The sequence below is a fragment of the Primulina eburnea genome, chromosome 13 (assembly GCF_022965805.1).
Source record: "Primulina eburnea isolate SZY01 chromosome 13, ASM2296580v1, whole genome shotgun sequence".
Lineage (NCBI taxonomy): Eukaryota > Viridiplantae > Streptophyta > Magnoliopsida > Lamiales > Gesneriaceae > Primulina > Primulina eburnea.
Genome location: NC_133113.1, coordinates 30963352 through 30978821, shown reverse-complemented (window position 1 = coordinate 30978821; position 15470 = coordinate 30963352). Strand labels below are relative to the sequence as shown.

Below are 15470 nucleotides of genomic sequence, written 5' to 3'. Positions count from 1 at the left end.
GTCAAAATGATTATTAAAACAACTTAAAATTTTAATGATAAATATTTGACTATTAATCTATCCTTATGTAAATAACTCAACCAAACACACCCTAAGAGTAACGTCTCATTTTCTCGATTTCTATTAATCATCTTAAATCTCATAAAATGGTGAATAATATTACATGAGTCTATTATTACAATTTACTGAATAATTTACATACTTCTCATATTTAGACATAAAATGAGTATTAAATCACATCTCTCATTTAAAAATCATTTTAAAACTAAAATAATAAAATAGTATGTATATAAATTTTATTTTAATTATTTTTAAAATTTTTACAAGATATAGATTTTTTATGTATGTATGTTCCAAGGAGTACTATAAATTCTTAAACAGATTAAATTAATAATTATGAAAATAAAGTAGTAAAATTCTGACCTTTATAGCAGAAATACATGTTTGAACTTTGAACTTGAATATGATATATTATTATTATTAATCAATAACAATATTATTTTGAAATTAAAATATTCAGCGATAAAAAACTATATATTCGAACTCGAACATATTATATTATTAATCAATAACATATTATTTTTAATGTTAGAATATCCAGGCATGTAAATTGATGTAATACTGTTACTACTTAAATAATAATTCACCCAAGTGTAGGTTGTCTGCAAGTAATATATTTCGTAAGTACGAGATCGATCCACAGAGAGGTTATTTTGAGTTTAAATTTATTAATTTATAGATTACCAAATGCAAGACTGAAGTTTACAAATTATAAATATTGTCAAGGCTTGAGGATTTATTCTTGGTTTATGTAATATTGTTTAACTAAAAGTGAAACAAAAGAAACTACCATAAATAATGGTTCCAAGAAAATTAAACACACACATAATCTAATATAGTTCCCACTATAGAAAATACCGAATTAACCGATATTTTATATATGGTACCTATGATTATAATTATAACTATATAAATAAATAATTTCATAAATTAAATGTTAAATTAAATCATTATATTTCATTTAGAACAACCGGCAGAGCCACGCTATTGCCTAAATGAAATATATTGATTTAATAAGTTAGTTGCGGTAAAATAAAAGTTAGTTGCAATAAAGTAAATGTTAGTTGCGGAAAAGTAAAAGTTAGTTGCGAAAAAGTAAATGTTAGATGCGAAAAATAAAAGTTAGTTGCGAAAAAGTAAATGTTAGATTGTGAGATGTTAGTATTAAGTCATAATATTTCATTTAGAACAACCGGCAGAGCCACGCTATCGCCTAAATGAAATATTATGATATTATTATATAAATATACATATATATATATCTATATATATATAATAATAAGTGATGAAATATTTATTGTATCAAAATTAAACAACAAATCAAGATAACCACTTTAATGGTATCAAGCATTTGATGTAAATTGATAACAACAAATAATTCATTTTTATACCTACAATAAAAATAAGTTAGCTAAATGAAAAGAGATAAAGAAATAATATAAAATATAAACAATCTTACTTCACCAAGAATGCATCCTCTTCACCTTGACATAATAGATTTAGCTTGCCATGAACTTACTTTTGATCAACACTAAAATATCACTCATAGTTGAGAAAATGAAAGAAAATATATTTAAACTTAGAACTTTGATACACACTCACACTATATTTTACAATGAGATAGAATGATTCTCAAGCTAGCACAAGGCCTCTATTTATAGGCCAAATGAGAGAAAGAGTCAAAAATTCTATTAATGCCATGTATGTAGTTGTAATAGTATCTTTGTCTCCTCAACTCCAATTCCATGTCCCTTCTTTCAATGCCTTGTTCCACGACTTTTCTCACCACTTTGACTCTGATTAAGGCCACAAACATGTGGGGAATTTTGTGTAGATGAGTTTGGCCACTTGATTCACCTCATTGGATAAATATTGAAATAGTTAGAATTTTTTACTAAATGATGGTCATAGTAAAAGTAATGTGTCCCCTTTTGATCTTTGCACAATTTGATCATCTTAATGAGCTTTTTAGGCAATCATGTCTTCTGCAAAGTTGTAAATAACTTCTCAAGGATTCCAACCATGTTTGAGTTACCTCCATTTGAATTTTCTAGCTTGAGTTATCATTATTTTACCAACACGTAAAAAACCTGAAAATAAAACAAATTTGGTAAGACATTTAAATATAAACAAACAATACTAAAATAACATAATTTATAATTTTAATGAAACTTAAAATTTTAAAATACAGGTTTTAACATATAATATATTATTAATTTTAAGTTTCATCAAATACATCATAACACCTAATATTTATGTCTAATCCAAAATTAACATATACATTGATTATATATTTTTTTTTTTGTAATGCATATGGGCTGTTCCCGATTGGGTTGTATCCCTCTCGGTTGTCCCATTACCCATTACTCATAGAACTTCTCCAGCCCAGGAACTGGAGCTTTTGCCTTCCCCAGGATTAGAACCCAAGACCTCCTGGACTTATATAGATCTTGGCAGCAATCCTGGTACCAGTTGATCTACTAGATCAACTGGTACCAGGATTGCTGCCAAGATCTATTTTTTTGTAATGCACATGGGCTGTTCCCGATTGGGCTGTATCCCTTTCGGTTGTCCCATTACCCATTACTCATAGAACTTCTCCAGCCCAGGAACTGGAGCTTTTGCCTTTCCCAGGATTAGAACCCAAGACCTCCTGGACTTAGATCAACTGGTACCAGGATTGCTGCCAAGATCTATATAAGTCCAGGAGGTCTTGGGTTCTAATCCTAGGGAAGGCAAAAGCTCCAGTTCCTGGGCTGGAGAAGTTCTATGAGTAATGGGTAATGGGACAACCGAGAGGGATACAGCCCAATCGGGAACAGCCCATGTGCATTACAAAAAAAATAGATTTTGGCAGCAATCTTGGTACCAGTTGATCTACTTATGTTCACAAAATATACCAACAGACCTTATCTTTGCAAACATTGAAAGAAAATATATTTTGGCATTTTATTAAAAACTAGTATTATAATCATTTATGAAAATAGTATAATTGTATTTCAAGAAGGTTTATTGCACTAAAGTGTTTCATAATTTGAATATCAGTTCTATCAAAACTTGATCTACTTAAGTAACATGGTTCGTAGAGTCTTTTGTTAGTCCGAAGTCTACTCAATTTAGATTGAATGATAACGATTGTGAATTCTCATATATCATAAAAAAAATATGTGAAAATTCTGTTGTATAAATTATATTGATACATTTGTAAAATATATAAAGATATTTAAAAAATGTGTAAATTGTAGTTAATCTTTCATTATTTTCCAAAATTACGTACTTTCATTTAAATATGAACTAAATACTTTCAATTTTTAAAAATTTATTTTATGAAAATGTTATTTTTTCAAAATTACAGATGATTTTTTGAAATATAAAAAATCTTTTATTATATATATTCTTTATTAACTAAAACTCAATTTCGGTTAAATAATAAACAACAAACTCAGATTTCCAAAGTTCGACTGGATTACATACCAACTCCACCGGAGAATGTGGAAAAGCTAAAAACCCTAACCTCTTGTAGTTTGACTACTAGGGTAGGAAGGAGACACGCAGCAAATCAATGGCGTCTTCACTTCCAAGAAAGCTTTACGGTGGAAGTCTCAACAGATACAAAGCAAACGCGAAAACCTCTTTAGTTTCTTTCTGCACAAAAAGCCTCTCATCTGCAGAGAGGGAGGCAGATTCTGATTCTGATTCTGTTTTTGAGACAACCCGTCTTTCGTCATCAAATCAGCAGCAGTTTACGAGCAATAAGGAGCGAACCCTCGAAAACGGTTTGGACTTGGGCATTTACAAGGTGTTTTTTTTTAATGGTGTTACTCGTTAATCATTTTCAATTGTAGTTGAGCTCTTGTTACAGCCTACATTTCGCATAGAATTTCGAAGTCTTTTGTCGCTGGCCATATCTTTCTGGTCCAACGCATCCTTGTTCGAATTTATTTTTTGTGCAGCTCGTCCCCGAATCATCTTCTAGACGTAAATTTAAAGGTAGAAGGTGTATGCGTGACGATGAGTACAATTGAATTCTAAATGTTAAAACAGAACCTTTTTCATTGTTTTTATGCCCGTACGTGTGCAGATTACACATATGTTGCATTCGGGACTTGGCACAGGCATTTAGATAAATGACCACTTAATTATGGACTCGGCATAGCTGAACTAGGTGTGCCTTCTTGACTCTTGTCAACACACCTGAATGTCCCCAAATGCACAAAATACTATGTTTTTGGATATGGCTTAGTTTGATCAACTTTTAGGCACTGTAGACCGCTCTCATTAAATTTTATTCATGTCTCTTCTCACTTATTAAACAGAGACGACCTCACAGTTTAATGTGTCTGCATACCAGTTTAACTTATGATAATGTATTTGGAAATGTTACACATATAAATTAACATTATTTACATTATCTATGCTATAAAATTGTTACTCCATACTGGTTAACCTATTGTGATGTTTGATCTGGGCTTCAATTTTGTGTGAAGCAGGCAATATTGATTGGGAAATTGGGACAGGCTCCCATACCAAAGAAATTAAAGAGTGGGAGGATAGTGACTCTGCTCTCTGTTGGAACTGGGGGCATCCGGAACAACAGGAGGCCTTTGGATAATGAAGAACCCAGGGATTATGCAAATCGTTGTGCAGTGCAGTGGCACAGGGTTTCATTATATCCTGAGAGATTGGGAGAACTCGCAGTGAAGAATTTTGCAACCGGGTAACTTTCTATTTCTAGTAAAACTTGGATCTGTGGACAGGTGTATTGTAGTCTAAGCACTGTTTGCAAATGGAAATCAGTTACCAGAAATTGCTTGAGAAGAGCTGCCAAAAAGAATGGGGATGAATAGTGATTTGTAGTTATCGATTCATGTCTTTATGCAATTTAATTAGGATATAAGGGATTGTTAAGTCTGCGCTGTCATTCACCACACTGATCATATTACTATGTGAAACTATAAATGGTCAATGGAGAAGTCAATCTCTCATGCACAGATGAACTGATATTTTTTCAACTTACGTCACTTTTGTGCATATCATGGAGTAATTTACTTTCAGCTCACACAGTCTTTACTCCTGATTCATGAAATCAAGTAGACCCTCCTTTGTTTTTCCTTTGTTTCCCCATCGGCTCTATTTTTCTCTACACCCAGCCTTTTCGATTTCCTTCATTTCATACACTTGTACATATTTTGTTTTGAATTTTGGTATTTGATCGAGTTTTACCCATTGTAGTTCTATCTTGTATGTGGAAGGGAATCTAGAGACAAAAATCTTCAATGATCCCATAAGTGGTTTAATCCGGCGAATACGAGAGATTGCTGTACGTGGAAATGGTAAGCTGACTTTCAATTCATATGCTTCATTTTGTTAATGTTCCTTATTATATACTTGTTGGATGGGGCTATTAGGAATGCTTTTCTGGTTGCGGCTACTGCAAGTTTTGTCCTACTTTGAATTCTGTTGGTCCGAGGCTTCCATTCACGTTGGAAGTGATGCTATACCCATTATGGCTAGCAATTATAGGTGTTTACTAAATGTGTGATTTGACATCTGGATGTGCATGCACACTCTTATTTGGCAGGCCAACCATTTAAGAACATAAGCATGTTGGTGCTCGAATTGCTTCTATACACTCTCAAACAAGTTGAGTTTCAATTCCTACTAATAGGGAATAATATAACTCCCAAGGAGTGGCAGTGATTGTCAGGGGAGAGGAAAGAAGTGTGATAGAACACATGATATAATGTGTTTGTGTGTTTTTCCAGTTATTTTATTCTCTCTATTACTTATAAAAGAATTTCAAGAAATTTTCTAGAGAAGAATCTGTACTTTAAATGCTAAAAGTGTTTGTGAATGTTGAATATGTTAAGGTTTTCTACAATGTTTGGGATGGGTGACTTATGGGCTTTATGATATAATCTAGAGGTGAGAGATGAACGCAAACTTAGTTTAAATTTTATTTAGTTTGAATTTACATGTTGCTCAAAAGCTCGTGAGGAGTAGTTTTATTTTAATTTGATGTTCATGACTTAATGTGAATTATATGTTCTGAAATTATAAAGGTCGAATCATCAATGATGTTTAGCCCATATATTATTGTCTACATTATATTGTCAGCATGTGCTGCTATTGTTTAAACCATGTCAAGCTTCAATAGGTAAACAACCTAGCCAGACATTGTTTGAATCTTGACTCGAGTTGAGCTTGTTTGGTTCCCTTATGTATTTTCCACTTCTATGGTATATACCCATATATTATTTTCTCTTGATCATGCAGTTATGGATCAAACCCAGATGTTGGAAACTGTCTTGAGGCTGGACTTGTTTGCATCCCCAACGTATTTTTGCAATTATGGAAAATGCATGTATGCTATAGTCTCAACCATTCAGTTTAGTTGTTAATTGAACGTAGGATTTGTGGGAATGATTCGTGGGATCATTGTATAATTTAAGCAGGCTCTTGCCTTTCTTGGATTGGACTTCTGCTCTGAATTACATCGTGATTCTGTGTCTGAACTACAACTATCTTGGTCTTGCAGGCCGGGTTTTGTATTTAGGTGACGGAATGATGCCGAGAAGCTATCAAAAGTTGATTTTGTAGGGCTTGGCTCTTATTAAGGTGAGTTTAAACATAAAAGCTTAACCTGTTTCACTCTCCATTGGGGCGATTCCTTGGTCATTGGTACGGCCATCTCAATCTTGCTCTTGCCTTGCTCTTCTGACCCCCTTCCCCCCCCTTTTTTTCATGCTTGGGTATCCATCCTGTCTCGGAATCCAATGCAAGCAGAACCGGTTTTTTGTGGTGCAAATATAAAAAATTTGGGTTCAGGTTTAGCCCTGTAAATCATAAAAATATCGTTACTGGATGATAATTTCGAACTACAGTTGAGTGACAATAGTTGGATACTTTGTGTTTGACATTTTTAAATTATAGGATGTAATGCCTGTTAGGAGTTATAGGGCAAGTCATTGGTTCAGCTGGTGATATATATTATATCATATTAATTAAAGATTTAAAGTCATTGTAACGTAACTTTAGTGAAGCCTTTTTAATAATTCCAACAAATCCTTTAAATTTTCATTATCCATTTTCATATTTTACATTTATTTTTTTTATCATACTAGATCGATTCTAAAAATTAATCATTTTAATTTTTTTAAAAAAAGAACTCTATTTTTTTCATTTTTTTTCTTACGGATTATACGAATCATGTGTCACAACGTACAGCTAGTATATAATGTCAATGTATGCAGTGTGGCAATTGCCAAACCGCAGTTGGAGAACTAATGGTTCTCTCATAGAGTGCCGCGTTACGAAGGCCTTAATGACAGTGTGTCGAATGAAATAATGGGTGTATGTATGATTCAATTGGAGTTGTGTTTATCCCTGAACGGCACCCGACCAGGTTTTAGTTTCGAATTTGCTTGCCGTGTTTATGTTTAACCACTGAATCCGACACCAACTTTGCAAGGAAGGCCATTAAGATATTATCGCCCTCCAGTCTCCAACACGACTACGCGGCCAAGTCTTCTCACCCATACATCTTTATCATATTCCTCAATTAAATCAGTCCAACAACATATAGCCAAATCGAAAAATAAGCATGAATCTCCGCTAACTTTTGCGATATCTATCACTCACTATATTGTTAAAAAAGTTATTATTATAATATTGGTGTTTTAGTATATTTTTTTGTTCTCTATAACTATTGTTTTTTAAACTTATTGTTTTTAACTTATTATTGTTTTTTTATGTCTTTATTATATATTCATCCCATATTAACTTTTGGTGGTATAATTTTTGAATTTCCTCAAACACAATATGTCCTCATTAAATTTTCCTTCCCAACTCCACATAATTTTCACTTCATTTTCAGTGAAGGACGCTCGTCGATTCTCTCATATATTCGTTAAAAATACAATACGTGTATATAATATTTTTTTAATATAATAAAATATAATTCAGTGCACCATTAACATATAATATATCGTTCATATGTCATGCGTGTTGTTCAACTCTTCGATACATATAGTTCCGTGTGTGTGTGTGTGTGTATATATATATATATGTATATATATAGTCATCCCTGCTCCCTTTTCAATGATAGAGTGGGATAGGAAACAGGTAGACACGTCATATCATCAAGAGCCAAAATAAACAAATACGAGCTCCCGCAAAGTTTCCAAGGGGGGAAATTGATGGAAGATGTGAGAAAAATAGTCGTCATTGTGGAAGATGTACAAGTAGCAAGAACGGCCCTCCGGTGGGCACTTGAAAACATCCTCCGTTTGGGTGATTTAGTCATACTTTTACATGTATACCCAAAATCAAGATCAAGAAACAAGAAAAAGAACAGAACACTTCGTCTCAAAGGTTTCCAATTGGCCCTCTCCTTTAGAGATATCTGCAACTCTTTCCCTAATGTACGTATACACATATATACGTTCCCTCAACATTACACTCCAGTCGATCTTTTTTATTTATTTTTTTCCTTTTCTTGAAAAATGAAAGTTAAAAAAAAGTGGGCTTTTCTTTTTTATGCTATGTTTGCAGACGAAGACAGAGATTGTGGTTACAGAAGGTGATGGAGAGGGAGGAAGGGTCGGCGCAATAATCAGAGAGATTGGAGCTTCCACTCTTGTTTTGGGACTTCATAATCATAGTTTTCTTTACAAGTAAGTTAAAAGTTTGGTTTGATGCAAAATCATTGATTCTTACCTACATACTTCTTGAACTTGATCAAATTAATTTGGGTTTGAAACTCAACGAAAGATGAAGATGAATGGTTGGTCAACGGTTGTTTCATTATGGGCAAACCAAGAATTCAACATGTTAGTTGGGTTGATGAAATGCTTACTGAATTACAACCACAACATATGCAAACGAGGAAATTTCGAAAATGAAACAAAATAGTGGCCTTCATTTCTTTTCTAAAAAAAAAGACTTAATGAATAAAACTAGATTATTGCTCCATTTTTATAATATCAAGGACCATCTTGCTGGCTGTTGCTAGTAGTGGGATGCTTCTAGATGTCTACCTCAACCCAAAATCAGTTCTAACCGCTAATTGATAATGAGTATGAAAAGGGCTCCACTTGAGTTAAATTTCTCGCCTTCCTTTTGTGACCTATTCCTTTAATGAACCCATTATGTTGATGGTAACTCAGGCCCATGGGTGATCGTATCAAATACAATATTCAGCGACTTTTTTTTATGAGGTCGGAGAGAAATGTTACTGTTTGGTGGTAGGATTGAGCGTTTGTCGTTTTACTAAGAGTTATAGTCGTGGTGATGATGCAACTCGAATCTTTTAAACCACACAATAAGTCATGTCGTTCTAGTTGCTCTATCTAACAAAGACAATTATTGTACTCGACATAAGTTTTGAATCGACTAAGTCATCAGCTAAAAAAATTAGTGATTGGGATATTTATTTTGGTGGATTGGCTACTGCTTTCAGTTGTATAACAACAATTAAAGTTATATCAAAACACAAAATCAACGGCATGAAACTAAATATACCCAAGTTGGTGAAATCATGCAGATAACGTGTGATTAAATGAAGGAAAATACTTAATACCACATATTTGTCTGTCAAGTGTATTGTATTCTCAATTTTTTCATATTCTTCCCGTAATTAAAATTTACACGAAAAACTATAATTACGAGCAGAAAATACGAATATATGGCCTTATAATATACCTTCAATTCGATTATTTGGTAAAATAGAGATCGACTCCATTAATATGAGGTATTAAGTTGGTAAATTTTCATTATTTCTCTAAGGTCATCAGATACTGTTTGGCTAATCTTTCGTAGAATTCGAGCCGCACGTTGAATGAAACAAATATATGTATATAATTTGTTCATGTAGGTTGGTGATGGGCCAAAACAATATCTCAATTAACTTGAATTGTAAAGTACTTGCAATCAAGGAACAAGCAACTGATCTGACGCATAGAACCATTTCATTACAAGGAGCCTCTTCTGCTAATATGGACTTCTCTCAAATTGAAGTTGCTACATTAAGGTTAGATATTTACCAACTTCTTTTTCTTTATATTAACAAAAGGAAGACGATTAATTTTCATGGTTTCGCAGTGTTCCTCAAGTTCCGATTCCAAAAATCGAATATAAAATTTGTCCGGATCCCAATGCGATTATGTGGAAGTCGAAGCCATCGAGAACCTCGAAACATACATGGAACTGATCAGTTATACAACTACAAAGACAAGGCCAAATCATATATGTTACTAATAATCTACATAGTAAATTGATCATTGTACAATGATTTCACATACAAAGATGTGACTTTTTTTTTTTTTTTTTTTGTTATTATGGGGATTCAGACTGATATTGTTTGGTTCGAATACAGGTAATTAACTGAGACATGCTTCCATGTACTAAATCTTCCCCATTAAGAATTCTTTTGTAAACAAACCGAATTGAATTGAATATAACATGATATTTGAAGGTTCGAATTAGTTATATCTGAGCTCGAGCTCGAGCTCGATTCGAAGTCCGAAAATGTTAAAACTTTTTGCTCGAAAGATTCGAACATATTTGCGAACTAATTTGAAAAATTGCTCGAAAATAAGTATTGGAAAGACTCGAAATTTATTTATTTAATATGTAATTATATTATATTAATAAAATGCTAAAACACGCGAGCTATTGAATAAAATAATTTGGGCTCGAGTTCAGCTCGAAAAAAGTTCGAGTTCGACTCAAATTCGATAAACTCGAATACAAATCATATATTATTTGATCGAAAACTCGCGAACATATTCGGATCGTTGACACCTCTATGTCTGTGCTTGGATCTAGTCTGATTGCAACTTAACCGAGTGAATGGTGGTCTTCACTCTTTCATAAATGACGAGTCATAATTAACAAATGAGATTTCTCATGCTTTGGTAAAAAAATCTCGTTTTCTTTGTATTTGGTCGAGTTCACAAACGGTGATCTTGTATCTCGTGATGATCTGATTTTTCAATTAGAAGATTTCATTTTTGCCTAAAAAACGTGAAATCAACTTTCATTTTATTATAAATTTAAATGATAAGTTGAGTATATGGAAGCTTGGATACTATACCTAATCTATGTAACCCTAATTTGAATAGATGTTTTTGACAGCATATTTGTACAAAATTCGAAGAATAAATTAAAAATATTTTCTCACATTGAAATCCAATAGACGTGCTTGACCTTGACGACAATTATTTTTATTTATCTATTTATTTATCTAAGAACATCAAAATTATATATATATATATATATTTTAAAATTTCTCATTAAAAAATTCAATAGACGTGGGGTCGCGGCCGATTTAAAAAAAATTAAATAAAAAAAGGACACTAATGGTCAATGGACAATCACACTCAAAATATTTTCAAATTAGCTTTTAAAAAAAGTGTTTTCAAATTAATTTGGGGAGATTGCAAGAAATCTATCCTCGATTTCAGTTGAACAGATTTACCATCAAATCGAAGAATCGATTCCCATCTCACTTCACTGTGTTTTCCTTAGAGCAAAAATGTATAAGCAGCAGCAGCATTTGGTAGGCTTGCAAGACAACGCCGGCGAGGACCAGTCACCGCTCAGTCGCACCTTCTCTTCTCTGTCCGCCGCAGCCGCCACCGGCAACGTAGACCGTGTTCTTTTTAACGACCTTGTCGAGATCGTTCCACTTGTCCAGTCGCTCATTGTAAGGACACCCCTGCATTTCAGTACTCTCTTTCGTTTCATTTTATTTTATTTTAGAGAAATCTGGAGTGATGCGTTCTCTGAGTTTCTGTATTTTTTCCGTTTGGAATTGAAACGCTAGGACCGGAAAGCGAATTCTTCTTTCACGAGAAGGGGTTCGATGATCTATACCAAAACGCCGTCTAGAGAATCCCTTTATAAGAAGGTAAATTTTTTTTTTTTTTTTTTGTAAAATGGAAGGCAATCTGTTTATATCAAATTACTTTTTTGGACGCTACTTTATGTATATTTGGCTCTTGTCTAACTACAATTTTTTTTCCTTTGTCAACTGCCTCGATGGATTTTCTTTGGCACCTGGCGAAAATAATGATGTTTATTATACTCTCCGTGCCTATCCATTACTTAAAAATGATTTATTCAGGAGTAGTTTCATCCATTTCATTTTTAATTTTTGGTGGAATAAATATTCTCAAACCTTGAGTCTGGATGCCCAGTTTCCAAATCCTTTCTGTGTTTTAATTTAGGTAGAGTGGACTCCACAGTTTTGCTGGATTCTGCATTACACGTTTATATTTGCTCATGTTTGGTAGTATTTTTCTGTTCAGAGAAATTTCACTAGCTTCACACATCTATCATTTATATTCTTGGTACTTCTTAGTTTTCCTGACCACTTTGATACTAGTTTCAGGGTGCATGATGCATTATAACGTGAAGGAATTTAGTTAAAACAGACCATCTTAACTTTACAATAAAAGCCGAACTTGGTTAAACATCACTTTCTTAATTCACAGTGATTTTCTCAAAGTAAATCAATGCACGCAACTTCAGGGAAAATGCAAGCAATCAAATAATCAAGTAAAGAGACGAGAAAAAAAAACGAAATTTTTACGGTTCAATGATAAGGTGACTACTCCATTGTTCTTGGCCATCTCGTTTGCACAAGTAATTCACTATTTCAATATTCTCATGGTTTATGGCATTTAATCTTCCAACTTCAGTGGTGCTGGGTGATGTGTTCTTTATGACTTTAGGAAACTGCCCATCTAAGAATATGAACTTTTTCAATATTTAGACTTCAAGGCTTTCATCTAATTTTTGTCTTTGAAGCTCCTTGTTTCATTGTGCGTTGCATGCTTGGATACACTCACGCACAAACACCTTTAGAGAAAAGATTTTGATGCTTAAACTCCAAATGGCTGTTAAATTTCCATGTTTGATAACTTGTACTTGTTCGTTATGAAGCATTACCATCATGATTTGAACTTGACTTCCTTGTCTCCGAGTTTCCATGAAGGTCTCGTTACATGTGAATATTCATTTCATTCATCACGGTTCACTGTCAAATGAGTTAAATTTATTGATTGACAATGAATGCATGCTGTTGATAATGTTTGCCGCAGACAACAGAAAGGAGTGCTCTTCAAACTAAAAAGCAAAGGGAGGAGAAAAACAAAAATACAGCCAATAACCAAGATGGCTGCGATGACAGCTTCTCAAATTTTTCATCTAGATCATTACCATCTGAAAAGGATAGAGAAGAACTGATGGCATTACGGGACCAAGTCGAGGATCTAAAAAGACAATTATCAGAAAAAGATGAACTTCTGAAATCAGCGGAGCTTTCAGAGAGTGAGATGGCTTCAATGCAATTGAAATTTGATGAGCTAAAAAATGAGGTCGCAGGAAAGGACTTACTGATTAAGTCGACACAGTTACAGCTCTCTGATGCAAAGGTATGATGACTTATGAGTGTCTTCAAAATCTAAAATTTTCTATTGGACTAAATTTATTACTTGTCAAGTTTTTGTACCGGAGTACCTTGTTATCTTTGCTGTAACTACTCATATCTTTCTCTAGATGATACCTTGATTAGCTAGATTTTGTGCTCATTTCTCACTTCCTTTGTTTAGAACACTTCCATCTGCATTTTCATCCACACCTCATTCAATATAACTCCTAAGCATGAGTAATTGTTGGCCAAATTTGGCATAGACATAACCGGAGCATGTAAAATCGAGATTTTTTTCCCGGTAGACAGTGTTTATAAGATATGCTAAAAAGGATTCCATTATTCTCTCTCTCTATTTTTCTCTATTTCCGGCGACTGCTGTCTACGATCATCTAAACACTTGCCCAGTTCACCCAGACCAGAGTAGCAAAGATTACCACGACCTCCTATAAATGGGTGACTTAAACCATGTTCATTTACAATTTTTAAACGAACAGTTTAGTGTCTTTTTAATTATAATTATATTTGTTAATCATCACTACCAAATATCCCCTTTGGTGATAAAACATAACCATCCCCTAAGATTTAAAACCTTACTCAAAACATAATATTTGAGGTGAGTTGCACCAAATCATCAATTCTTTTAGTTTGGATTTGTGCTCGTTTAGGTCCTGTTAATTGAGGGTAAATGTATATACACAAATATTACATTGGATTATAGTGAGGTTAACTGAAACTTAATGAATGGAACAATGCCGTTGCACAATACTTGAATGGAGATAACTAACTGTGGAGGTGGCGCATATATAAAGATATACTTGTGTTATATGTTAACCATAACTATCTGGGAGCAGATATAGTGGTTCAACAATTTATTATCATGCGCATCTCTATGGTTCTTCATTAGTTATTGTAAAAGCTGGCGTGTTGCATCTGAAACTTGCTATTAAATAAGAAACTACTACATGTCTATCCCCGGCTGAAAAAATTTGATTGCTGATGTGATGAAATTATTGTCTGACCTTAGTGATCTATTTATTTTATCATCTATCTCTGTTCTTGAGGGTATATATTCTAACAGATTAAGCTAGCAGACAAACAAGCTGCTGTGGAAAAACTACAGTGGGAGGCAATGACTTCCAACAAAAAAGTAGAGAAGCTTCAGGAAGATCTAACAAAACTAGAAGGAGAGATTTCATGTTTCATGTCAATAATCGAAGGCTTGAAAAGGACTGATATTACTCTTTCGGATTCGGACTGTGAATTTGTCTCATACCCTCTTGAAGAGGATCACGAGTCAGTAAGTTATTTATACTTATGAGCACCATTCTTTTTATTACTTCCTCTCTCCCTCATTTCTACTTTGTGTTTTAGAAACTATGTTCTTTATTTCGGGTAACACAAGTCTTGTGTATTATACATGCACAATTTGTATGCTTGTATTATCCACCTCTTTTCAGATCGTTCAGATCTTTTTCTTAATTTATTTTATTTTATTTTAAGTATATTGTAAGAGTCTGTGCTTTGTGGGCAGGAATCTTTTACTGAAGTAGAAATGCAGAAATTGGAAGCAGCTAGGGAAGCTTATATCGCTGCAGTGGCGGAAGCAAAAGAAAAGCAAGACGATGAATCTATTGCTGCCGCTGTCAAAGCTAGATTTCACCTGCAATCGGTTGTTCTTAAATGAACATGAATGTTGGAAAATGACCTGCTCGATGGGGTGGGGCGTCCAAGTTCGTCAGATGCACGTCTGCCCTTTAACTTATGTGTTTTAGTTGTCGGAATGACTGTAATATTGTCCTATATTTTGTATTTTACATTTGCTGCTGTTAAGATGGGACTATTATTTTTGCAATCTGAGTAACTTATCTCTAATTTGCCGGTTGATATAAATTAACTGTTCTAGTTTGGTGCTATTTCCTTGAATGAATTAATTACGCTTATTTTTAAAATGAATTTCAAAATTATTTATATT

General features: G+C 33.5%; 3 protein-coding genes across 9 annotated transcripts; all 3 read left to right on the top strand.

The window, feature by feature from the left end:
- Positions 1-3531: 3531 nt before the first annotated feature.
- LOC140809361 (single-stranded DNA-binding protein, mitochondrial-like) lies at positions 3532-8296 on the top strand. 7 transcript variants are annotated; one of them, XR_012113104.1, is made up of 6 exons: positions 3532-3859; positions 4551-4777; positions 5293-5393; positions 6337-6424; positions 6599-6678; positions 7314-7722. XR_012113104.1 is itself a non-coding variant. In XM_073166958.1 (5 exons), the coding sequence occupies exons 1-4, from the start codon at positions 3623-3625 to the stop codon at positions 6658-6660; spliced, it is 627 nt and encodes a 208-aa protein (XP_073023059.1). In that variant the 5' UTR covers positions 3532-3622; the 3' UTR covers positions 6661-6678; positions 8168-8296. The 7 variants fall into 7 exon arrangements, 5 of the variants coding, with proteins under 5 accessions (XP_073023059.1, XP_073023058.1, XP_073023057.1 ...); XR_012113103.1 differs by lacking the exon at positions 7314-7722 and adding an exon at positions 6847-7026; XM_073166958.1 differs by lacking the exons at positions 6337-6424; positions 7314-7722 and adding an exon at positions 8168-8296.
- LOC140809362 (uncharacterized) lies at positions 8259-10471 on the top strand. The gene is made up of 4 exons (XM_073166959.1): positions 8259-8483; positions 8614-8735; positions 9935-10090; positions 10162-10471. Exons 1-4 carry the CDS (start codon positions 8259-8261, stop codon positions 10268-10270), a joined length of 612 nt encoding a protein of 203 aa, XP_073023060.1. The 3' UTR covers positions 10271-10471.
- Positions 10472-11454: 983 nt separating this feature from the next.
- On the top strand, positions 11455-15370 carry LOC140808738 (protein MICROTUBULE BINDING PROTEIN 2C-like). Its single transcript, XM_073165951.1, has 5 exons — positions 11455-11767; positions 11888-11971; positions 13167-13499; positions 14577-14795; positions 15030-15370. The coding sequence occupies exons 1-5, from the start codon at positions 11597-11599 to the stop codon at positions 15180-15182; spliced, it is 960 nt and encodes a 319-aa protein (XP_073022052.1). The 5' UTR covers positions 11455-11596; the 3' UTR covers positions 15183-15370.
- Positions 15371-15470: the final 100 nt, after the last annotated feature.